This window comes from Musa acuminata, chromosome BXJ2-3 (assembly GCF_036884655.1).
Source record: "Musa acuminata AAA Group cultivar baxijiao chromosome BXJ2-3, Cavendish_Baxijiao_AAA, whole genome shotgun sequence".
NCBI classification, from domain to species: domain Eukaryota; kingdom Viridiplantae; phylum Streptophyta; class Magnoliopsida; order Zingiberales; family Musaceae; genus Musa; species Musa acuminata.
The window spans coordinates 3,599,739-3,624,826 of record NC_088340.1 but is presented as its reverse complement, the minus strand read 5'-3'; the positions used below and the strand labels follow the sequence as shown (position 1 = coordinate 3,624,826).

Below are 25,088 nucleotides of genomic sequence, written 5' to 3'. Positions count from 1 at the left end.
GATATTCTTAATTTTTTTACAAAGAATTAATATTTAAAATTCATAACTGGTTTTAATTTTTAAGTTTCATAAGAATACTTTTATTTTTTTTATAAATGATAAGTACTACTCTTTTTCTGTTTGTATAAATGATAAATGATGAAAACAGACAGATTGATTTAATAGATCTTTAGCTAAAACATTCAATCTTTGATCAGAATAAATTCTCTAAGATGGATGTGTAATAATTTTGATATCGAATTAACTAAACAAGAAAATCAATCTTATCTACTCAAAAGTGATCCAATTAAAGAACACATATATACTAATTTCACATTTTGTAAATAGCTATATTAAAATTCATGATACAAAAACCTCTTTGTCTACTAAAACTTACAAAGATCATGAAGAAACATCCACAACCCATATAAGGTTACAAATTTAACATCTTTTTTCTGGGAAACATCACTCATCACCAGGATAATTGTTCAAGACTGTCATGTGATCTAATCTTAATATGTTCATATATCATAATACATGTTGATGTTGGTATTTGTTCCCAAAACCTTGTGCTGCATCTGTGTATTGTCATGTAATGTGCTTCTTCATTCCCCTTAACATTGAACCGAGAAAGAAATCAGAATAACAATTAGAACGAAGTATCACAACTCAAAAGAAGATGCATTTCTTGAATGATCAGCATCTTCTAACTTCATCTTTGGCTGATCAAGGGTGGAACTTCCACACACTTGTTCTGATGAAGACATAGTGCCAGCCGGTGTTGGTTCCTTTTGAGGAGAATACACTGGATCTTTCTCAGAAGGACTTGATGAGGCTTGTCCACCAATTAAAAGCTCTTTAAGAGGAGCTGCCCAAGATAGGGGATTCACTGCAGCAAGGAACAGATCTGTGAAGCATGATAACCTAGAGGGCGAGTCTTGGTACAACGATAAGGTTGTTCCTTTGGGACCTAGGAGACCAAGGTTTGAGTCATGAAAATAACATTTCTAAAAATTTAAAGGTAAGACTTCATACATTCACCCTCTCCAAACCCCGCATTGGCGGGAGCCTCATGCACTGGGTACGTCCTTTTACTCTTAAGAACTCTTATAGTAGAATCGTTACCACAAAACATTTTGAAAGAAATTAATACTTGATAAACAAGAAAGTAACATCAAGATAAATAATGAAGAAACTTCATTTTTTGCCCCACAGGCTTAGGAATTTAGCTAGAAGCAAAAAAGCAAGCTTTTCTTTCATTTCATCAAGATATTAGTACTGCTAGTCACAATTCTCGGGTTGATGTTTTTTGTTAGAACTCCTCCATAGGTTTATATCCTTTTCTCATAATCCTGTTACTATGTTTTTTACACCTGCATTTTCCCGCCAGAGGTGAGGAGCCAAAAGTATCTTGAACTTGATTAATATCTAACTACAGGTGCAGCATAGAACCGATAGGATCAATTTTTTTTTTAATATCCAGTGTGTTTGGAGATGAAAATGTAGAGATACTTAGAATATTCTAGGTTTAATATCCATATGAATTTTATCAGCTAATTCACTAAAGCGCAACTTGAAGTTTCAATCAGTGCCACACTGAGCCGGTCGAAGGCAACCCTCTTGTGGCAGATACTGTAGTTTTCCATTTGGATAATACAAGCCAACAAATAGTCAACTAACTAATTTTAAAAAAGGCCATCATAGAGGATTTGCATATTAAATCATCACAGAAGGTAGCTTCCAAGGTAGTTCTAAAATTAAGTTCCACTATTTTCACACACCTTCTTCAGGTTCAAGAGTCCTTGGCAGTATCATATCACCATCACAAGGGTTTGTCACACGTGGAGGGCGTTTCCTGACATAGTTCTCTTGCAGAGACCTAGGAGACTGAAATGAAAACTTAGAAAGAGTCACCCCCTGTCTGGCATACTCTGGGTGTTCGAGCAAATACCTGCAAGATTCCTTGACAAAAGTAATTTTAAAATCCAATACACCAATCAAACATGAAACAACAAATGTAACTTTCTTCCATATCAGAAAGCACAATACTAAGTGTTTGAGGCAAGTTTTCCACAGTAATCTTCTGGTAAACCTCGAGCATTTGCATGCAAGTACACTCAATGAAAGAAGAATGTGAAAAAAGAACATAGACCGTACCTTTGAATCTCAACCATCGACCGCAATCTTTTCCCAGATGGAGCAGTATAATACCTGAAAAGGAAAATGATTGACATCAACAATGTGGCACCTTAAATTTGTTCAAATACATAACCTGGATGTCTATATCTGAAGCAGAAAATCAAGAATGCATGAGCAATTTTGGTTTTAAAATTGTTAGATACAGATATATAATGAAAATGAAAAAACATGAAATGTAAAAGAGAAAAAGAGAAGGACTATGAAAAAGAGATTTTCGAGAAGTTGACATCACATAGGTTGAACTCTTCTTTCTAAATGCTAATGTACTTCCACCAAATTGGAAAACTTGATTGCAACAGCCAAACTGATTATGGGACTTTCGAGGAAAGATTATTTGATGTAAGAAAGGAGTTAGCATATATCTTGGAACTTTCAAGGCAAGATCATTGGTGAACTTCTGCTCAAGTTATCATCAATTCCAACACTTCACAACATGATAAAGGATCCCATATCATCAAAGAGGAGGTTCACTATGGCTATCATGGTATTTCTGAACTTCCTTGATAACCTTACAAGGTCTCTCAAGATCTTGTTAATTATCCAAAGAATAAACAGCATAAATTTATGCCTGAATGTTTAAAACAGAATATAGTCTTGCTTTGTGGGTTATGCACTTAAGGTCCAGTTTAATCCTCCCTGATCAACTGCTACAATAGGAAAAAGCAAAACTTATGTGATTGACTTCCATTGGAAAAACTTCCCGCAAATTCCTACTAACAGACACTTATGTTTCTAAAACCAGATTTCTAGTTATTTTATGATTTTTCCAAAATATGAATTTGAAACAACATGCATATGATCACTCAAATAATGAGGGAGAATACCTCATTGTGATAATTCTCTCTATATCATTTGGGTTGCCTTCTTATTTGATTTCCGCATGGAAAAAACAAAAAGAGATAATCCCGTCAAGGCATGTTAAGATAACCCCAGGTAAGATGAAGCCATTAACATGAAGAAATAAACACCTCATAAGCAAAAAGCGATTAAATCAAGTGCAAGAGTCCTAACTAGGGAAGAACACTAAACTGGATGTAACTAATAAAAGAAAAACCTCTATAGAAATAAATGTGAAAAAATTATGCAAGAAAAATGGTATTAGTCATCACCTATATCTCACGTTCCTTAATTCTTTAAACTAACCTATAGTTGCTACTTGATCAGTATCAGATCTGAATATCTATTTAGAATGTTCAGCAAGAAGTTCCACAAACTAGCTGGTTCAAAACAAATAAACAATCATTTTCATTTCTGAGCAGTTTACTTGGGGGAATAAAAAAAGGCCAAAAGCAGAGAAATAAAAAACATACACATCTGCAAATTTTGTGCCTCCTTCAGCTCTGATTCTAAGCAATCTTTCCCACCCAGGAGGTGGTTGAGCAATGTTTGGTTTATCAATTGCCCAGAGTCTACTGCCATCCTGAGAGATGTCTTCGGGGTCTTCACATAAAATATCAGGACGCCACTCACGAGCATGTTCACATACAAAAGGATCTTCCAAGATGTTTTCACGTATTTGTTCATATTTCTCTTTTGTTGGAATGATCCTCCATTTGAAGCATGAAGCACACTGGACGGTGAATGTTCCAATAGATGGAAAAGTACGGCCAGAATAATTTGATGCCAAGAAGTTTCTGAAGGTTGGAGTATGATTCTCCATGACATCAGTAAGTGCAAGAGAATCATGACCTGTATCGCTTGTACCAGGGTCATAAAGCACCAAATGATTTGAAATATTTTCAGTAGATTGCTTGCCATCATCCTTTGCATCACGATCAGAAACATCAAATGACCTTTTCCTACTTTTTTTTGAAGTTCTAGGGGAGCTATGAATGAGGGGAGCATCTTCTGTGTATGACTGCATTTTAGTTGACACCTGAATAACCTGCAGTACAATAATACTGATTAAAGATCACAGAAACCTAATGAAGAGGTCCAGAAAATTGGTACTTTCAGAAAATTATGTCTCTGACAAATGAAGTGGTCTAGAATATGGTAGTACACCTAATTCAACAATTGTTTGACTCAGAGTAGGATGCTTTGGGAAAATATAAGGAAGCACAAAACACAATTGTTTGATTGAGAACACAATGGTTTGGGAAAATATAAAGAAGCAGAAAACTTATCTAGATTTTTAGGTCTGGGAAAATATAATCGTCTTAGGTAGCCTTAGCAAGCATCTGTGTCATATTCTTTACAATCTCACACTTTCCTGGTATACTGGAATTTTATCTAGATTTTTACTGTAATTGAAGTCCATTACAGGACTTAACAAATGCGCATGAAGAAGACAAATATGGTCTTTTTTCTTTATTCAAGAACCATCACTTAAATCGATTGCTAAAATCCAGGCAATGTCGTCACCGGTTCAACTTTGTCCAAAAGATTAGGACACTATCAAGCGCATGATAAAATGCAGAATCCCCCGAGTTATTTTCCTAATCCGTGGTAACTACTTGATCTGTTGAATTCTCGTAATACGAATTTCATGGGCTCACTGAGTTCAAACCAGAAGTCTCAAACTTTATCAGTATCCTAAGCATCATTTTTAGGAATTCCACTAAAACTTGACAGCAAAGTAATGAACATAGGACACACCAAAAAATATGAAAGTTACCCACCTTTGGCTTCCCTAAATGTCAAGGAAGCTTCAAGTTCAGCTAAAAGGGAGAATTTTTGAATAACTAAGTCATTCGATTGACAATAAAGGTAAGCTTTCGGCTCCCAATTAGATCCGACAGGAATATTCCCAAAAAAAGTGGCATTCTTCCAAGATAGAAACTAAGCAACACAAATAAAGAAACTATCCACTAATTTCCACACAAAATTCCAGCTTTAGAATCAAAGAATCAGCAGGTATTCGTATAAATCGTAGTCACCTCAGCTGATCGCCCGCGGGATTAATAGCGGCGGACGAATCTACGGTGAGCTGGGACTGAGAAACCGGGCGGCGGTCCAGCTGACCCACGGATCCGAAGGGAGAGAAAAGATTGGGGGCGATTTCTCTCGCGGAGACGCCCGGTCGAAAAAAGGCGAAATGGCGACGTTTTCTGTCGGATGGGAAGCTTCGGATTCCAAAGGCGGTTTTGATGGTTTTGCGTCGGCTTCTCCGGTGTTCCGTGTCCAGTCCTCACGAAACGTTTTACGTACCATTCGATCTACCTGCCCAATGATTGGAGATATAGATGGGCACAAATCGGGCCCCACATTTGGCCATGGCTTCAGCCACTCAAAAGACGGGTAAGTCGTAAAGGAGTGGGCAAAGAATGTGGGTAAATGAGAACCAGTAGAATTTGATCCGACGCTGTCGGAGCTGAGTTGGATACGGGTCGAGTTCTTTATGTTGTGATCGCCTCCTGTGTAAAATGATCCGATCCAATAACCCGATAAATATAATTTGATTTTGGTCAATTCCATTTACGCCGAAAATAATTTCATCATTGCATAATTTGATTTTTTTTTAGCTAATAATGATAAGTATGGATGCAAATAAAAAAGCATCGAATTCTTATGGTATTATGAGAAATTTAAATAATTTTATTTTTCTTCCAAATTTCAAAGGAGAGTATATTAAGTATCAAATAAGGGAAAAAAAAGAAAATATGCTTCAAAATAAAGAATCAAAAAAATATTAGCCCAAAACAAGACAATTTAAGAGGAATGAGTAACTGATAGAATTAGCTTCTTACCAGTAGAAACAGAGGAAGAAGATGCATGAAGCTCAGAGTGATGCAAACTTAGTAAGAGAGAGAAACAACAGTAAGTAGCAATCATCAGATGTTTTCCAGAAAGAACAATTATAAGATATTGCAGAGCTGGATTGCTGGAAATGGTGACCAGTTTCCTGCTGACATGCCCAGAATCTCATCTGAGCCTCAAATCATGCTCTCTGGATGTCTTGTCATGGCTTTAATATTCTAATGTTCAAGAGATCGATCATAATATTTATCCAGCTCAGTTTCCATACCAGCAACCAAACAGCAGCAGAGGAATCCAGGAGACAGGAACAAAGATGAGACGATGCGGCATAGTTACACAGATAAATCTTGTCCTTGATTGAAGGAGAGAAAAAAAGATGGCCTTTTGACTGGAACAACAGCTGAAACTTCCAAGTTCCATCAGGCAATCTCTTCCCCAGCTTAGTCTGTTAAAACAGGAAGCCTTCGTTTAGGATACTGTTCGATCAGCCTTGTCATACCTGCCCAAGAGGGTTAAATTAACATGATAAAAGATGCTTAAGTAATCCTCTTTCATCTCAGTCACAAACTCAAATGATCCTTCCTTCCTTCCTTCAGCAACCAAATAAAACATAGATTCAGCAAAGTATACTTTGAAATCTACTGCAAGTTTTATGCTTTTTCCTTGAAGCATTTAGGTCTTATGCTAATCTGGTTTCCTACCAAGAGTCATAAAAATAATGGTCCAAATCTTGTTTTTACCTTGAGAAATGTTTTGGGGTTCAATCAGAAGAACCTTTTTATTCTCTCTTCTCTGAAGCTATAGGATGGCTTTCTGGTGAAGCTATAGTATGATGGTAATTTCTTTGGTAATATCATCGAGCAAGATACTCCTTTTAACATTTGTTGCCAATTCTGCCTGCCCATAGTAATGGCCAATTAATTCAGATATCATGTGCCAAGATCTCATGCTGAATATTTAACTCATTTAAACCAGAATAAAATGAAATCAGAATCGTCATCTGAATCTTTTTCTCACCTTCGCTTGCCTGCTGAATGAACCAGTATAAAATGTCACAGGCGCCTACCTCCACGGCTTATGGCGAGGAAGAAGGTGAAGCTGGAGTGGATCGTCAACGGCACCGCAAGAAAGGCCACGTTCAAGAAGAGGAAGAAGGGTCTGATGAAGAAGGTGAGCGAGCTGAGCACGCTGTGCGACGTCAAGGCGTGCATGATCATCTACGGGCCCGACGAGCCGCATGCGGACGTGTGGCCGTCGGTGCCGGACGCCATGCGCGTGCTTGCGAGGCTGAAACGGCTGCCGGAGACGGAGCAGAGCAAGAAGATGATGAACCAGGAGGCCCTGATGCGCCAGCGGATCAGGAAGCTGCAGGAGCAGCTCCAGAAGCAGGACAAGGAGAACCGGGAGCTGGAGACGGCGCTCCTGATGCACCAGTGCTTGTCAGGAAGGAGCTTGCACGACGTCGCCATCGAGGATGTGACGGCCCTGGCGTGGATGACTGAGATGAACATGAAGAAGGTGAGAGAGAGGATAGAAGATGCAGCATTAAAAAGTGCGCAGAAAGTCAAGGAGGAGAAACCGGTGGTGAACGACAAGGGGAAGACGCCGATGTCGGCGGCGGCCACGGAGGAACTCCCACGGCAGGATTGGTTTGCAGGGGCGATGGACCTCAGCGAGCTGATGATAAGCAGAAATGATGACCACAAGAACACTTGGCTGAATAGTTACTACCCTATGGATTAACACCATTCCGCTTCTGGCTTTCTAGATTTAGCTTTCTTTCATGTGTTGGATCATCATAGCCTCTCAATAATACTTGTAAATTTCCTCGGCCATTGTTTTCGGTTTCCTGCAATGAAAAGGGTCAGCAATGTTCTAACCAAGAACTGGAATGTGTGCTCTGCTGCATGCTTCATGACTTGTTCAGCCTTTGGGAATTCAGAGACTCGTGCAATCTGTGGATACTAAAACCAGCAACATCTTTGTGCTGAAATAAATCCTTGAAGAATTATGTTCCTGTTAGGAATTGCTTGGTTCTGGACAACCCAAAATATTTGATTCCACATAATCAAGTTGTAACACAGACATACTGGATAGAATTGAGATGGGAAGATTTTGTTTCAGCATCTTATTTACTGATATACTGTGATGAAAAGAACAAAAGAACAGAGACAATGTCGTAAGTTTAAAAGACAATTACCTTTTACCCACAATTAATTCTGCTAGTATCCACAGCATGTCCAGCATAGAGAAACATCAAGATGCACTCAGCAAGAAGAAAAAGGATCCAAGTTATAACATCACCCCTACTCAGAGACATCAAGACAGGCACTTACTACTTGCTAGTGAAGAGAGAGCTGCATGCATCCTGAGCAGCGATGGTCAAGGAAGCAGTTAAAACAGTTAGCAATGGTTGTAAGTATTTGACCCTGTAAGGCACAATATCTGTTGAACCCGATGCAGCCCCTAATCGAGGTTGCTACAGCTTAAATGCAATTAAAAATATAGGATCTGCTCATTGAGGAGCAGCTATGATTGATTGGAAATACATATTACCTGATTGTATATACTGTGACATGCAAACATTGAAGGCATTCAAGTACATAACACGAGAAGGCAAGGTACTTATTTGATCACAAGCTCCTGTTGGATATGATGACAGTTGACAAAATAAGCTTTAAGAGTCACAACAGCATATTGTAGCACAGAACAATCAGCTCTTCTATAATGACGAATAGAAGAATGGCCAGAAAATAAACTTTCTTTGTAAAGCAGAAAAAATATACACATGTAGCAAGGACAATGATTCCTGATCCTCCATACTACTACAACTCCTCTGATGAAATAAATCATCAGTCGTACATGAGGATATGCAAAAGAAGCCAAAACACATGCAGCATCTGTGGCCTTTCATTAGACAAAGCATGGCACATCTTTCACTGGAGATGATCGGGATCACTAACCTATCACAATGACCACATTATAGGACTGGATGTGCCGGGAAGATACTGGGGGTTCAGGCAGTGCTGTTGCCGCTGCTGAAAGCCTTCACTGTCTAGTCCATAAGTAGTTGCTTGCTCTGTTACTTCTTCAACTTCCATGGATGCAGCTTCAGTTTCCTCAGCCTCCATTGGCTCCTGGGACAACTTGCTTTCTGATTCAGATCCTCCAAACCCATTGGTGGCAGTCGCTGCGTGCGGTGGCACCCATGGAATCACAGCTAAGCAGCTATTGGTAACACCTGTTTGTTGATCCTTCTTGTCAAAACTTCGATTCCCTGGATTGAAAATGTGATCTGCAATAGTTCGACAATGGTTAAGTAATGTAAGCAAATGGGAAAAGAATCAAAGGTGGCATGCAGTTTCAATCAAAAGCTTTCCTTCTTTGAGAAGGACAGATGAGAAAATCTCACGGTAGAGAACTTTACTACTTCACATGACTAAGAATAAATTTTCCCAATGTTTTTCTCTGTTGTTATTGAGTTGGAGCGGACAGTAAATCGATAGCTTTTCTCGATATTACTAGCATCAACAAAATGAGAATAACAGAAGGAGACTCTTGAAGAAATCCTAATTATTGCCAACACATTGTACATTGCAAACCATAAGATAAATGCATGCTAAAATGCGGGCAATGGAAGGTTTCAAGAACTTACGTCTGATTCCATCAATGAAGTCCAAGCTGACTCTTAGAGAAACATTATCGGGACCAGGGGACAAGATTAGTGGTGTCTCCACAGGTTTGTAGAGCACAATTGCTCTCTCCTCATTATCCAAAGGGTATCCAGACATAGCCTCACTCACTACAGATCCTGAAGTCTGCATATCACTAGAACTAATGTTCCCTTGCGGCAATTGCTGATTATATACCAAAGTTGATGTCGGTTCACCCTCTTCCATAATTGGTGGCAGCTCGGCATCCTTCGGCAAAAAGAAGCTAACAGATAAGAGAAACAGCGCTACTAACACTTACATATGTAGATTAAACCAAGAAAATACTGAAAATATGAGCAAAGTAAATGGCTTTATATGAAGACAGCCGCTCTTATATGATTATCAATGATCTAAAACCACAAATCGAAGTTCATCTAAGTGAAAGAAACTCCACAAGCCCAAGCCATTATTTGGAGAGGCAGCACACATCAAACAGCTTGGGGACAGAATCATCTTTTGCTGACAGCAAAGATCGATTTTTTCCAGTGAAAAAGTAACGCAAACACTTAAAAGAGAAATTCCCACAGAAAGCCACAGTACTTTAAGCATAAATACGAACGGATCCGCCACGATCAAATCAACAGAACACAGAAGGCACCGGGAAGGAGTTCCAAGAAGCGCACGCTTACCAGTCTCCTGATCTTTCGCGCGGGGGACGAAAGCGAGAACTCCGCGAAATCATCGTACACCTCCTCCAGATCCTTCCGCTTCAACTTCCCGTGCCAAAACCCCGTCATGTCGCCGGTGCTGTCTCCAAACCCTAATCCTTCAAACAGCAGAAGAATCCCTCAAGCTTGGGGCGTCCCACTGCGAGAGACTCCAGCAATTGGCCTCGACGTTAGGATTCCGACTCGGCTCCTTCCCAATCTACGGGACCGGAGAGAACTCGCACGCCATGGATGTAGCGACAGGAGATGGGGCGGAGAGGGAACCGAGTCGGGCCTTTGGGGACGCTTCCAAGTCACTCTCGATCTCTCCAGAAGCACATAGGAACCGAACTCGTTTTCTAGCGATGACGTGGTCGCCGCACGAGCGCTGGTTCCGTAGCCGAATCAAGCTACGACTTGGGCAACGGAGCCACACGCTTTCTATTTGCCAGCCACGTCGTCTTCTTGTCGTAGCTCCATTCGTTGCGCATGCTTATTTCGCCAATTTGGCATTGCATTGTACATTTATTTGGGATTTATGGCTACAATATTGGATTGGTCCAAATAGTAGCTTTGATCCATTGATGAATATTGTTTAGTTTCTTTAGTGAATTGTTTTGTATCCATTGATGAATACTGTTTAGTATCTTTAGTGAATTATTGGTCCAAATAGTAGCTCTCATGGTAGATTGAAAGAGGATCCATCATTGGAAATTTCATTAAGGGAGACTTGTTTTTGTCATCCATCATATTTTTATGCAGTTTCCAAGAGATTGCATGAGGTTATAGAAACTACTTTTGACAAAATTAACTAAGCATAATTTAGAATCAAGACAATCACATACTTTCTTTTTTTTTTTGTTTGACTTTGTGGCCTTGTTAGGTGCTCTAAGAATATAATTTCATGGACTATATATAGTTCACAACTAGAGATGACAATAGGTCATGTTATCCAAATTTATAGGGGTGTAGTCTTTTTGAACTCTTGTTTCTGATTAGATTTGGAACATGCAACCTCTGATCCAAATTAAATCAAATGTAAAGGAGAAAGAAGAAGAAGAAGAAGAAGAAGAAGAAGAAGACATAATAGTCTTCAACAGCTAAGACAGGAGATGTGTCTTCCTACACATTGGTGTTTGTGCTGGATGTAGGCAGAGCAGGTCTCAGCTTTTCTTGTACACATCCTTCAGCATTCTGCTCTGCCTTCCCTCAGTTACATAGAGAAGGAAATGAAGGAAGCACTCCATTTTATTTTCTCTCTCCACCCTCACAAGCTTTGAAGAGCCAACAAAAGATGGCAGGCCTTCTTCTCAATCCTAAGTTCAAGATAGATCAGGCTTATGATCTTATCCTCTTTCCCTGACATGTAACACAGGTCCTAAGAAGATGCTGATGATTCCTGTACTGATTGGTACACATCACAACTTCTTTTCTTCTCATTGTGGGAGCCAAAAAAAATGAGATAGGGCAAGGCCACACCATGTTCATGTTCATCTACGACATCTTGCAAGTTGTAGCAGACTCTCAAAGGTCCATGCAACGAGGAAGAAGTTGACATCATTGCAGAGGAGGAGGGATCGTGTTCATGCATCCTATCTCTTTCTGAGTTGCCATGCACGAAGAACACAATGAGACACAAGATTTGAGATGCAGAGAAAACATGCAGCTTCAACTTCCATTGATTCCAGATTATGAATCCAAAAGAACCTTACAACCCCATGATCAAGACTAAAAAGGAAAGGAGTTGGATTCAGGGTTCTTTTGGAGAGGAGGAGATGAGGAAGAAGAAAGCTAACATCACTTCTGAGGATCCATGGATGAAGCTCTTGGAGAACTCCACCTTCTTCTGATCGACTGCCGTTTCATCTGTACAATTTAGAAGGAGAAGAGAGGATCATCGAGCCTTGGTCTTGGGGAGGAGAGGGGAGAAGCCGTTGTAAGAGATGGGTTCGCGGCAGGGAGAGGTGGCGCCGCCGAGGTCGGCGAAGAGGGCGAGGAAGGCGTCGAGGCCGAGGGCGCCGAACCGGGGCTCGTCCCGGTGTAGCGCGTCGAGGACGTAGCGGAAGAAGGCGGGGTCGCAGGGGAGGGCCAGGCCGCCGGCGGGGGGGAACCCGTACTCCTCCTCCGCCCGCTGCAGCAGGGCGGCGAACACCGGCAGGTTCAGGAACCGGGTCGGGATCACGAACCGCCGGCGCTCCTGCCCGACGTACACCGCCACGGACCCCGGCCGCACCGCCCCCCGCGAGCCGTCCTCTTCGCCGCGGCGCCGGAGGCTGAGGGCCCTCCACCGCCGCATCACCTGCTTCAGTTGCACGACCTGCCGGATCTTCTCCACTTTCTTCATGGCCATCCTTCCCCTCCAAGCCAATGGGAACGCTTCTGATGCACTTACTCGATAAATACTTCAACTCTGAGACGGAAAACAAGCGGAGGAGGAGAAAGGCACGGCGGTTGATGACATCTTATAGGAGGAAGAGGAGGAGGAGGAGCATCGAAGACAGGAGGCTTTAACCTAACGCAGTCTCTATATTAAACATGAGAGAGAGAGAGAGAGAGAGAGAGAGAGAGAGAGAGAGAGAGAGTATGTTATTCGGGTGAAGGAGGGTTCCCAAAAAATATAAGGGGAATATACTGTTGTTGTAGAACAACATCAAGGAGAGATTTAGGGGAGGATTTGCTTGTGCCAAATACACCTCTATTCAAATCTAAAATTGCTATTATTTAGATAGAGGAAAGTTAAGATCTGAATCTTCAAGATAAGCTTGTTGATGTTTAATGGGGAGAATCAATGTAGATAGTATTAACTTTATATATATAAAGAGATTCTTTACGAGATTCTACAAATCATAAACGAATAACCATATTGTTCAATAATTTGATGATTGAACTAAATACCCTCGAATATCAACTAAATTACGATCACGCCACTACCGGTGAAATGTTCCTTGAAGCACGATTTAGGACAATTTCGTGAATAAAAGAAATCCTGGGGGGGGGGGTGTTCTAAGGCTTGGGACGCCGATTAGCGAGCCGGGGTTGTCGAACCGGCTGTTGGACCCGGTCCGCGAATTCTGGTTCGAGTTGGGCACAACCGAAGGGCAAATTTTACGGGGAGGCCCGACGACGCCGATAACTCGTTCGACCGAATTCCCGGCTCGTGCGGTCTCACGATGCAAATATGGCGTAGAGACGAAGGTCACGACGAGCTTGACGACCAGTGACTTGATGGAAGCGTTTTAACGAACGGTCAACTTGGTGGGACAAGATCTCCATCCCACCAAAGCTAATCGAGTTAAGTATGGGGATGGATTGCAAAGTAGGGGACTGTGCCTCGCGAGTCACAAGCATTGAACATAGTCTTCTTCCTCTGATTCCCAAGCGTTTTGGGTATGTTGGAGAAGGTGCTGCAATGCAACAGGGAAGCAGTACATTTGGCAGGGGCTTGGGGGTGCATCAAAAGAAGCCTCTTCTTCTTGCTCTTTAATGCTGAATCCATGCAACTAGCTTGAAGCAGGACGGCAATTGATCAAGTTAGGTCAGGAAGGAAAAAAGTGTTCCTCATTCCCAAGTGCACAGAATCTTGACAAAATAAAAATTATTTATTATGTAGGTCTTGATGTCATTTTGAAGCTCTACTTCACTTGTATTAGTTCTTTCCAGGTTTTGCATTGACAGGTTCTATACAATTTGTCCTCGAATTTTGCTTCTTTGCAATAAGTATGATCATGATTCAAGTCATAAAAATGAAGCAGGTAGAGAGACCATAGTGTAGATCATACTCGAGGGAGCAAAAGGTTGCAAGTGAGTCCTACAAGTGAGTGTGATCCAGGGTAACACTGGAGTGATGAACAAGAGGTTTATGGATCATGAATATTGGGAGGCTACTGCAGGAAGTACTGATGCTTTTACCCATATATTTCATACATGGAAAGGCAGATAAAGTGTCTGATAGTTATACTAGAGGCAGAGGGGAGAAAAGTAGTGCACCATCAACAAGGGAAGAGGAGGGGAGTACCAACTCTGTGGAGCTTGTTGTCCGAGAGGTCGAGCTTGCTCATCTTTTCTTCGCACCATAACAGCTGCTCCTTGGTGAGCCGTTCCATCCTCAGAACTCTTGATATGACTTTGATGTCGATGAGTGCGAAGAGCAATTCCACTTCCCCTATGGTTGCTGGCCAGGTTTTCTTCTTCCATCCTTTCGTCTTTTTGAACAGTTCCTTCACTTTGATCTCCTTCTGCAGTTCAAAGCCAATGAGTACTAGATTCATGTAGTTTTTGGTGTAGTAACCAAAGGGTCCAATAGATATGATGCTGCAGTTCCTAAGCTATGGCAATCAACTATTACATCATTTATACTTATAAAGGTTAGCAATCCAAAAAGACAAATAATCAGCAATCTATTAAACAAATAAAGCCGAAGGTTAAAAATCATTTCAAGGTTGCTGCTGATGGCCACAGGACAAGAATTTCAGTGTATCATTCTTCCATCTTTGTTGGTGCATTTTCAGGCCAGCTTGCATACAATCACACATCTTAATGTAAAATGCATTTGGAAGGCATTTACTTGAATAGTTCATTGGGCACAACAAAAAGAGAATCTGTTCATAAAGCCACAATGCAAGCATTTAAACAAGGATGAAAGCATGGGGGATCACCAGTTGACAGGCATGCAAGATAATTTTAAGGGACACTGTGTTTGGGGACTTCATAGCTTTAGAACACAAAAAACACCTATAAATGGAAACAGCAGTTTTGATTCTTCCCTCGGAAAACATCCCAATGGTGGGTTCTCTTCTCCTACTGGAAGCACAATAAACCATGTACTGACGAAACAAACATGAGCTACTAACATGTAACATACCTTTTCAAGCGAAGCTTGCACTTGCTGAAGGGAGCTTCGAGGGCTATGAGCTCGAAAGAAGCCACCTGACTTTTTCTTGTCCATCTTCAGGAAAAGGCGGAATGTTAAGATTGAATCCTCTATTATCTTAATAAGGTCAATGGCAAGAATTGGTTTGTCTGAATCAACCTCCACATTTTCTTTCAGATCCAAACCTTAAAGCAAGAATGAAACATCAAAGAGAAATGGAGTCATGGTGAGGGCCCCAATGTTCCTTATTCTGCTAAAATATGCTATCAGCAGAAAAATAAACTAATGGAGAGCTGTGATCCTTCCTGTACAGTCTAAATGTGGGACTCACCTGAAAACAATATTTAGAGGTATCTGAGCCATTCAGAAGGCCCACATAGTTACCTCCATACAATTTCTCATGACCAGAAGAACCAACCAACCTAATAATTTGGGTTTAACTACTTACATCAATGGCTAGGCCCTCCCTCTAGTAGATGATTGATTCATGATAAATGTAAATTATAATTAGCTGTAACTGATGAGAACATATACTTCAATAACATTTAAGAGTATATTTGAATAAAAATTACAGGGCAAATGGAATTCACAAATAATTCAATCTATTAAAACTTTGAGCCTTTTGATGAATGTCAAACTTTTTATGGTTTTAGATGGTCAATGAATTTAATACAAATCTTCGAATCATTCTTCAACATGTAAATCACAAGGAACATCTCAACTTGTGACATATTAGCAGATGGAACTCCTCTTGATGCCCACAGTGTCACCTAACTTAAACCAACATACAACAACTCATGAACAAACAATCTTCAAAGTGGTACTAACTTGAATTAAATAACCTTGAGTGTGATCATAAGATAAATGCCATAAACAGCAAGAATGTGTTCAGATGTGTGTTAGTTTGGCACATAGTTAAAATCAGGTAGATTTCAGTTAGTTGTTGGACAAATGATCCATTTGAATTTCTATTGAACAACAGCTGAATTGACTAAAGATCTTTTGAGTCTTATCATTTACCTAAAAAATTTGGGACCTGAAGCAACTTAGGTAGTAAAATCCGGGCATGGGCATAAATCTCCATCCTGGGTCCTTGCTCAAATGGTTCGTTCTCGATAAATCTCTGCAACAGAACCTGGAATTGCTGGAATGCTTGAGCAGCATAGCTATAGGAGGTGCCACTCTCAGGCTGCGATGAAAGCTTCTGGCTCAGTTGCATGTATTGGCAATGAAGTGCCTCCCAACTTAAACAAACTTGTGCAACATAAGCAACTTCAAGATTCAGGCATGGGTTATCTTCCTGCAGTTGCTGCAGATTTTCGCAGTCCTCCTGAAGTTCATCTTGTCTCTTGAAAGGGAGGCTGCGGAGGCCTATAGATAACTTCTTTGATAAAGATCTTGGTGAATGCCTTGAAGTACCCCAAGATCCTGTCACATCATGCATGTCATCATCAGCTCACAAAATCTAAAGAGAGAGCTGATATTAGTTACAATTTAGCATCACAAAAGCAGCTAAAATAGCAGAAGCAATAGATCCATTTTTAAGAACGGTAAAGTTGATACATGGATAAAATTCATCTGAGATCATTTAAAGAATGAAGCTGTTTGATTGTACAACTTAAGAGGAAGATCCTCAATCAATTTTGAAGTATTAAAAGCAACACCAAGGGAGGACACCGTTGCTGAAAGAAACATGCAATTGACAATAAACAGTATAGTAATAAAGCAGTCATCAACTGAGTTCATTCCAAGCTAGAAGGGAACAACATGATTATTTAGCCGACTGCTCAACACCATACCAGCTTCTTTGAGATGTTGATTGATCAGCTTATCAAAGAACAGCATCCGCTCGCAGTACTTGTCATACAATGTGTCAAATCCGCACCACGTATGCCCAACCCCCACTTCTGACTCCCTCCACCCACTCGAGCTACTCTCCTCCTCCTCGTCCTCTTCCGGTAACCCTTCTTCTGGTATAAGCACCATAAAACTGTTCTTCCTCAGCTCCTTCAGCCGCCTCTTCACCTCATTCGTGATGAAATCGTCATCATCCTCATCCTCACCGCCCTCCACAGCAGTATCAACAGCAGCTGGCTTCGACATTGCATCCAAGCTCTCATCTTTCTGCTCTTCTGGCCCCGATGACAACTCATCCCGCTCCTGATCCGCATCTTTCCTCCCTTTCAACTTACCAATGCCTCGAAACCTTCTTACCTTGAGGAGGTCCATTAAATCCTCTCAAAGAACCGGAAAAATCCCAAACTAACTTTGCTTCCGAAGCTCAAACCCGAGCAGACCCCTCCTCCTTTTTACCAAACGGCTGCAATATCCAAATCTTTTCCAGCTTCAGAAGCTCCAAACGCGAGGACTCATTCAAGGAGTAGGCGAGAGAGAGCGAGAAGGACAAGGAACCCAAAGAGCACAAGGGAGACGAGGAACAGGAAGAAAACCAAGAGGACAAACAGCAAGAAGAGCAAGAGGAGGAGGAAGAAGTCTCCGGAAACCCCAAAATCCGCGGTGAAGTCCGAACCGCGGCTCATCAAACGGAGAACAGAAGCGAGGAAGCCAGGACCGGAGATCCACCCCCCAGCGCGGGGCTGCCGGAGGCCCTACGTGGTCAGGATCGGGCCGGGGAGGGGGCGATGGCGCCGCATTGGGGACCACGAGTGGGGAGCTCGGGAAACCCTAGGAAGGGAGGCGGAGGGATGGAGCGGGAGGGCCGTGGGCGTCGGAGTAAGCGCGGAGGGAGGCTTATCGAGTGCGGTTACGGAGTGGGGATGGGATACTGTCAGAGAGGAATAGGAGCCCCAGTAAAGTACCGGAATACCCCGGCCTCTTGTTTTATCCGCCGGGTAGCCCCCACTTTAACCCCCACCATTGGTGGCGGTGGGGGCCCGCCTCCTGGGAGGCCGAGTCCGCGATCTCGGCCGCTTGATTCGATGCGTCGGTGATCGGGTCAGATATGTGGGATTTGCTGCCTTAGCGATGGGTTTTTTTTATTATATAATAAAAGCTCCCATATTTAATTTTCATCGAGGATTTTTTTTTAAAAGGCTTTTATAAATGAATCGAAGCGATTTAATTCAATTAAATTAAAATATAATATTTAATTTGATTTAATTAAATTCTAGATATATTTTCTTTTCAAGTACCCTCATCTCCATCATCTCTACTCTGCATTCTTCTCCTCCGCCATCATCTCCTCCTCCCACTCTACCTCAACCGCTCCTCCTATTCCCACTCCGTCGCCTCCTACTCCTCTTCCACTCCATCTCCAGTAACGGTTCCTCCTCCTCCCCACTTCTTATCCTCCTCACACTCCATCGTCACCTCTCCATCGTCGCCTCTTTCCCCTTCTCCTCCTCTTTTATCACGGTTTAATTAAAATTATTATTACAAATAAAGAATATACTATTTCAAAAACTAATCATCTTAATTTTATATTAAAAATAAAAAAATAATAATATTAAATAAATTAATATCTTAGTTTAATAGTTTTGAAAAAACTTAGATAAATTTAATGAAATTTTAAAGAGTTACACTTCACTCGTATTACATTTGAATTATATTCGATTATATATTTAATTAAAAAAAATTTATTTTAAAAATTAATTATTTTAAATTCATAAAAATAAAAAATAATAATATTAAATGTGTTATCATCTCACCCTATTAATTTTGAAGAAAGTTTAGATAGATTTAATAAAAATTCAACGAGTTACACTTGATCACTGATTTAACCTAAAAATATCTTATTAAAATAATTATTCATCCTAAAATCATAAGAAACTTAAAAAATAATAGTAAATATGTTAGTATAATGTGTTAGTAGTCTTAGAATAATTTGAATTGATTTGATGAAGATATTTTAATTACACTCACTCATAAATTCGACAAAATTGGATCCCATGGATTTGTGATTTGAAATAATCGGATTCAACGACATTATCAATTTTTTTAAAAAAATAAAGTGCCCCTTGAAAAAAAAAATCAATTAAGAGGTGCCAATAGAGACTTTTTCTAGTAAATTACCCATCAACCAGTTCAATATTAGTGCACATGTTTTATGTTTATACATATGAAAGGTAAAAATAAAAGAACCATAAAAGAATTTTAATCAAATTTAACTCAACCTGCAAGACATTCCAATGCAATCGAAGTTGGATCTGCAGACAATTGAGTTACTGAGATTGATATGATAGACAGTTATAAGCTCAGCTGAAACAAGTGCTACATGTATTTTTTATAAGACAATTCATTTGCAGATGGTAGGCACAATCTGAGATGAAAAATTACGACTAGTCCAAACCCAAACATATAAATAGCTTGTCGAAGCTTGCGAAAAGCTGATCATGGGTATTGGCACAAAATGAGATGACCAACTGCATATAAAGTTTCAACCGGCAACTAACAGAAATGCACAGAGCTAGTACCCCAGCCAAGTGGATGGGATTGGCCGGAACCTTGACTTGGCACATGCCAACACATCATAGTAATCTTCACGGCTCAAACAATCGCGGAAGTCAGTAAACAGCTTCTCGAATACCCTGCACAGCACCTTGTAGGATCTTGTGTAGGGAAATGGAAGAAAAAACTGCATGAAAGAAAACGATGAATCGTTACGCTCGACATGAATTTCTTTTCGTGTAATGAATTAAAAGCATCCGAACATAGTTTATCTTTGAATGCCAAGTTAACCCAATTCTAACAAGATAATTTCATCTACAAATAACAAGAGGATCTTGTCTACTGAATGTCACACTAGTATTATTGCTAAAAATTATATCTGTATGTTGCAATTGCTACTCAAAAGTCATACATAATAGTGTGTCATCCGATGGCCATTTGATGGACCCATCATAATTCCAACCAACCTCTCAAATGAGATGGAATAGCACAAAGTGGTACAGATTCCATTGTTATGCAGACAACTGAAAGTGGTCATGCTAGAGTGAGGAACGGTATGCAGCACACTAGTTTACCCACGTTGGAAAGGCAACATTAGTAGCTAACTTGAGCAGTAATATTTGATTTGTCTTAAACCAATGGCCTTTCAAAATTAATGCTGGCAAGAGTGTCGTATGTGAATCTTCTCCTTTTTTAACATCGAATTGGTACACTGGCAGAATATCTGAAATTCTGAATAGTGGATAAAAGGGCCAGCATTAACCCCAAAGGAAATTTAGGCATTGCCTAACGTATGGCATCGAGGAATCATATAAATTAGGTTAGGCAAATGTACCGTAGAGCACTTGCTTAGCACATCTTATAATGATTTTCAATAAAAGGTAATCCATACACCAAATATTTGTTTCCAAGGGACTTAAAGGAAAATCTGAATGTAAAAATTATTACTCTATAATAACAGTAGTCATTATTGTCTTTTGTTTCTATCTACAAACCATGAGGAAGCCAAAATTTATACCATGAAAAGAGAATGGAAGAAACAAAGATGCTTACATCTCCCTCTTGTGCAAGACGTTTTAACAGCAAAAATGTGTGTTGATTTTCTTCAAGATTGTTGATGACTGCTAGCCAAATCTCTGAAGCAAGCTCATGAGCCTTGTCTCTTGACCTACCACAGGCAATAAATTGATCTAACAGGGAAACAAGACCTCTGTGATTAGTTATAGAATCATATATGTTACTGCAAATACAGACCAATAAAGGAAGGCATGGTATAATCATATTCACTATGATGATGGAGCAGAAAGAAACGTGAAACTCAAGAAACAATTAAGCCATGATCCTAGGTGATCTATAATTCCCATACCGACTTTACTAATTGTCTGAAGGTAGTACTTAGAATAGAAAGTTGAGAATATCTTGAAGCAAAGTGTCTAAGAACTATGTTTACAATTCCAATTCTTAAGGCAATAGTAATTATGGAGCTAAAAATGGCTAAAACTCTTGTCATGGTTTCATAGACCTTCAGATATTTCTATGGTGAGAAGGAGCATATTCGGCTGCTCTCAAGTAAGCTGTGCGGATATGAACTGAGTCCCTGTGTAGAAATTGTTTGCAGGTAAAATAACACTGCAAAGATATGGATGCAGTAGAATTTGGCAAACCCGGACAGTCTGCAGCATCACGGAGGCTCATGAGCATCATGAAACACTCAACAGTGAATATTCATCGATCAATTTCTCGACAGGTTTTGAACTTGGGATTTGGTACAACAACATCAGCAAGGAGGTTGCCCATATGGCTTCTTTCATCAAGCTCTATTGACAAATGACTGGTCCAGTTAAGAATCTATACAATAATTTCTTGTTGGTTATAATAAGAACTAGCCTAACTACTCTTCCTACATCTCTCTTCACATCACCAATCTGAGTTAACTCACCTTGCCTATCTAGTGCATTTATGAGTCTAGTTTGAACATGTCCAGACCAAATCAAACAATTTTCTCATCATATCCTCAACCGAGAACTGCCTTCAATTGTTCAAATGATAAAAATTTTTTGTTTTATCTTCTACAAATAAAAAGCACCCATATCAGAATCGTCATTTCAGTGGCAGCAATGTGTGATTAACATTTCTGAAATATTTTCAAAGTACATTCCATGCTAGAGCCCATTAAAACAGTAAGAAAGCAAAGTGAGGCAACAGTAAAAAAGTATGTATGTTTATGTTATTGAAGGTTCAAGATTGGCAATGATGAAACAATTGTGACTAAGGAAAGGTTCAGCAACATGATTTTGTTATCCCTTCTGGTATATTAAAAAAAGTTCTTATTAGCAAACTAGCGAATAGATCAAAAAAGACATATTACAATATAAAAGTCAATCAGCCTAGGTCATCTCATTTCCGATTGTGAAGTCAAATTTCATACCTACAATTCTACTGGAAGCCATAAAGAAGAACGATATTTTCTAAATGATCCTTCTGTTGTCAGGTTATTCAGCTCTCTCTAATCCAAAACAACCAATACAGATAAAGGATGTGTCAAGCAAGGGAAAAAAGAGCATTGTAGATAAAAAACCAACCAATCATGGTTCCATGTAGGATGCTAGAAGGAGGAGTCATTGTTGAAAGCTCAAGCTGCTCTTTAAGATACAAGTAAGCATGACCCAAAAGTTCGTCAATTTCACCATTTGATGCAATAATGTGTTCACTAACATATAATGCTGCATATCTCCTGTTCCATGAAAACAATACAATAGTTAGCAAACTCTTGTTGGAATAAACACAAAATTAATTTTTGACTCTTGCAAAAAATAACAAGAAATACAACAATACATTGCATCTATAGGAACCTTCTCACTTTTTCTTGTTGATTGACAAGACTTCACAAAAAATTAATTACTTCATCTATTTTTCTCACATTTCCAGTCAGAGATTGATTATTTCTGATTTATATATTAGACCTGAATTACCCAATGTCCACTAAAATGGCTATCACCCGTGGTTAACGTCAGGTACATGCAAACACTTTAAGCACTGTCAAAAAGCATGCTTGCCGAGACAGGGTGGTATTTAACTATGGATTTAAAGATGCAGATTGGACAGATAAGAGCACATTGCCTTGTCAAAAGCATGCATGAGGAGATAACATACTAGCCTGACAAATAAATCGAGTTAGTTTGGATTTCATCATCTGATTTTCATCATTTAGGTAGATAAGCCTGAGAAGTCGAACAAAATGGCATCTACCTATATGACATAATCCATAATATACAAACTTCTGCACTAATAGAGCTAATCATCAATAAAAATTCTCTGTAAACTAGACTTCTGTTATGAACAGAAAACACAAAAGATTTCATAATTGGTATTGTAATAACAAATCAATTTAAATTAGAAGATGAGATTGTTGCAGTTCTTACAGACTTTAAGTCCAGCATATAAATTCACCTAATTAGTAAGCCATGTAACTTCATTAAGACCCTGATTCTAACATTGCTATAGCACTTCTGTGCAGGCACCTCACTAATAGAGGTTTATGTTCTCGGGATTCAGTCTTCTACAAGCATTTCCTATATTGACATTAGCTGTTCAAAATGCGCGTTGAACCTATCTGATCTACTTTCTTGACGCTACTAGACTTTTAGTGAGCAAACCTTTTCCACCGTGCTTCCTGGAACTTTATGATTTTATTTCACAAGTTATGGTTTCACAATCAATGAATTACTCACTTTTCCATGTTATTCATTACGAGATCTCACATGGAATCACTAGATATATTTTCAACTGGATTAGCGCACGAGAAAGTACACCCTGGAGAAGACAAATGCAAAAACCCTAATTCATGTGTTTTAGGGGATTACACATAATTATAAATCACCGGCTAAAGTTTCATAATACAAACAGATGCCATGCACTTTTTTTGTACAAAGCTAAAGAGTATCTCCTTCGTTATTAAAATATAGCCCTCGCTAATCAGACAAAATTGGCGCAAAACGAATTTTTGTTTGAATTGCCAATGTTTACGAAAAGGGAACAAAATATGACAAAATAAGGGAGGAAAGAAAACAAAGAAACTGTTCTAAGCTAACTGGGTATGGGATTCATCAAAAGAAACAGCAAATGAATAAATAAGCAGGAATGCATAAGTTTTTTTTTTTCCAGAAAACTCACCTCCTACCAGAACCACGAGGAATGGGTCCAGGCCACCGTTTCCTCTGGCAAGCAAACGGCCAGGTTCTGATGACAGCAGTTTGCCAGAAGCTCTCCCCTCGAAATATCGCAGCCCAGTGCTTGTTGACACATGAGACCTGAGACCACTCACAGATAGGTACGCGGACAAAAATTTCTATGAGAAGATGATCGGGAAGCTTTCCAAATACATGATCACCCTCCGTCATAAGGTTCCACACTAAAAAATGTTACAGAAGATTCAGTCTCTCACTACAAATCTGTTCCCAACAAACTCCTCCTTTTCCCCCCTAAAAAGTAAAGACTTCCACAACCTACTCTGCCCCAAAGAACTAACCAAAGTTTTTGTTGCAGTAGAATTCCAGCATAAACCGGGCCCTTCTGACAAACAAAAAACATCAAACAGAATTCACTACATGCATTCAGTCATGATGCATCCCAAGTCATAAACCAATTGCATAATTGAGAATTCTTTCCTCAAAAAACCAAATTTCGATACAAAGAATCCAACCAACAAAAGGAAACACCCATAGAGCCGGAAAGATCCAACACTCGCCAAACAAGCCATAGCAAAACCTAACAAGCAATTCAGCGTTTGTGTTTTTTTTTTTAATCTTTTTGATGTGGCGTAGATCGCAAGAGCAACGCATACTCAATTCTTCCGTCTCGTTAAACCCAAAACCCGAGATTCACAAACCCAACGATTCTCCGCGTCGTCACAGACTCACAGAACAACAAAGATGGAAGCTTTGGGCTTTCCACGTACCGAGGAATTCACATGACACAGATTAATTACAGAAAAACGAAACAAAAGGGCGAAATCAGTACCAGGGAGCTCCTAGCCGCGATGTGCGGCCGGAGATGGAGTTGCCGGGAACGCGTCACATGAAGCAGAGAAAGAGAGAGGATTAGGTGAGGGTTGGATGGAAGAACCTGTGGCTAAGACGACGACGACGGGAGGTGAAAAGCCACAGATTCTTGCTGCCTCTTGACGACGAACGGATTCGATGGGTGGGTGGATTCCAATTAGGTTGGTTTCGTCGTGTTGTAACCATCGGTTGCGCCTTCATGTCGCGGTCCGCCGTCAGCCTCCCCCGCAAGCTGACGTGCCACCCTGCCGTTTCCACAAAAACGTTAAAATCCTCCGTTAGCGAGCCGCGTCAGTACGTGACGTGGACTTGTCCTTCCATCTCATACATATATATATATATATATATATATATATATATATATATATACATATATATATATATGTCATTATTTTTATTTTTATAAATAAAACTTGGACGTCATTATCAAAAAGAAATATGAGATATTTATTTATCACTGATGCATGAATAATAATAGTTTAGTTGCATTATTATTTTTTGTCCTTATCCAACT

At 39.9% G+C, this 25,088-nt stretch overlaps 6 protein-coding genes across 9 annotated transcripts; 1 reads left to right on the top strand and 5 right to left on the bottom strand.

Moving 5' to 3' along the window:
• Positions 1–300: 300 nt before the first annotated feature.
• Positions 301–5,253, bottom strand: LOC103976856 (methyl-CpG-binding domain-containing protein 2). Of its 2 annotated transcripts, none has more exons than XM_018823506.2 (5): positions 5,058–5,253; positions 3,489–4,063; positions 2,137–2,190; positions 1,761–1,930; positions 301–949 (listed from the first exon to the last, which is right to left on the bottom strand). In XM_018823506.2, the coding sequence occupies exons 2-5, from the start codon at positions 4,040–4,042 to the stop codon at positions 642–644; spliced, it is 1,086 nt and encodes a 361-aa protein (XP_018679051.2). In that variant the 5' UTR covers positions 4,043–4,063; positions 5,058–5,253; the 3' UTR covers positions 301–641. The 2 variants fall into 2 exon arrangements, with proteins under 2 accessions (XP_018679051.2, XP_009390461.2); XM_009392186.3 differs by having other exon boundaries at positions 301–868; positions 5,058–5,252.
• A 1,646-nt stretch (positions 5,254–6,899) lies between these two features.
• LOC103977323 (agamous-like MADS-box protein AGL80) lies at positions 6,900–7,675 on the top strand. Its single transcript, XM_009392818.3, has one exon. The coding sequence runs from the start codon at positions 6,955–6,957 to the stop codon at positions 7,618–7,620; it is 666 nt and encodes a 221-aa protein (XP_009391093.2). The 5' UTR covers positions 6,900–6,954; the 3' UTR covers positions 7,621–7,675.
• A 945-nt stretch (positions 7,676–8,620) lies between these two features.
• LOC135606966 (uncharacterized) lies at positions 8,621–10,563 on the bottom strand. 2 transcript variants are annotated; one of them, XM_065098362.1, is made up of 3 exons: positions 10,220–10,563; positions 9,533–9,813; positions 8,621–9,172 (listed from the first exon to the last, which is right to left on the bottom strand). In XM_065098362.1, the coding sequence occupies exons 1-3, from the start codon at positions 10,270–10,272 to the stop codon at positions 8,844–8,846; spliced, it is 663 nt and encodes a 220-aa protein (XP_064954434.1). In that variant the 5' UTR covers positions 10,273–10,563; the 3' UTR covers positions 8,621–8,843. The 2 variants fall into 2 exon arrangements, with proteins under 2 accessions (XP_064954434.1, XP_064954433.1); XM_065098361.1 differs by having other exon boundaries at positions 9,533–9,797.
• An 805-nt stretch (positions 10,564–11,368) lies between these two features.
• On the bottom strand, positions 11,369–12,868 carry LOC135606405 (protein SMALL AUXIN UP-REGULATED RNA 12-like). The gene has a single exon (XM_065097426.1). The coding sequence runs from the start codon at positions 12,585–12,587 to the stop codon at positions 12,132–12,134; it is 456 nt and encodes a 151-aa protein (XP_064953498.1). The 5' UTR covers positions 12,588–12,868; the 3' UTR covers positions 11,369–12,131.
• Positions 12,869–14,122: 1,254 nt separating this feature from the next.
• On the bottom strand, positions 14,123–17,921 carry LOC135606965 (uncharacterized). Its single transcript, XM_065098360.1, has 4 exons — positions 16,907–17,921; positions 16,128–16,535; positions 15,099–15,292; positions 14,123–14,472 (listed from the first exon to the last, which is right to left on the bottom strand). The coding sequence occupies exons 1-4, from the start codon at positions 17,334–17,336 to the stop codon at positions 14,227–14,229; spliced, it is 1,278 nt and encodes a 425-aa protein (XP_064954432.1). The 5' UTR covers positions 17,337–17,921; the 3' UTR covers positions 14,123–14,226.
• A 1,405-nt stretch (positions 17,922–19,326) lies between these two features.
• Positions 19,327–24,733, bottom strand: LOC103976853 (uncharacterized). 2 transcript variants are annotated; one of them, XM_009392183.3, is made up of 5 exons: positions 24,534–24,733; positions 23,688–24,086; positions 22,097–22,248; positions 20,568–20,704; positions 19,327–19,701 (listed from the first exon to the last, which is right to left on the bottom strand). In XM_009392183.3, the coding sequence occupies exons 2-5, from the start codon at positions 23,912–23,914 to the stop codon at positions 19,534–19,536; spliced, it is 684 nt and encodes a 227-aa protein (XP_009390458.2). In that variant the 5' UTR covers positions 23,915–24,086; positions 24,534–24,733; the 3' UTR covers positions 19,327–19,533. The 2 variants fall into 2 exon arrangements, with proteins under 2 accessions (XP_009390458.2, XP_064954431.1); XM_065098359.1 differs by having other exon boundaries at positions 23,688–24,083; positions 24,534–24,714.
• Between the last annotated feature and the right edge of the window lie 355 nt (positions 24,734–25,088).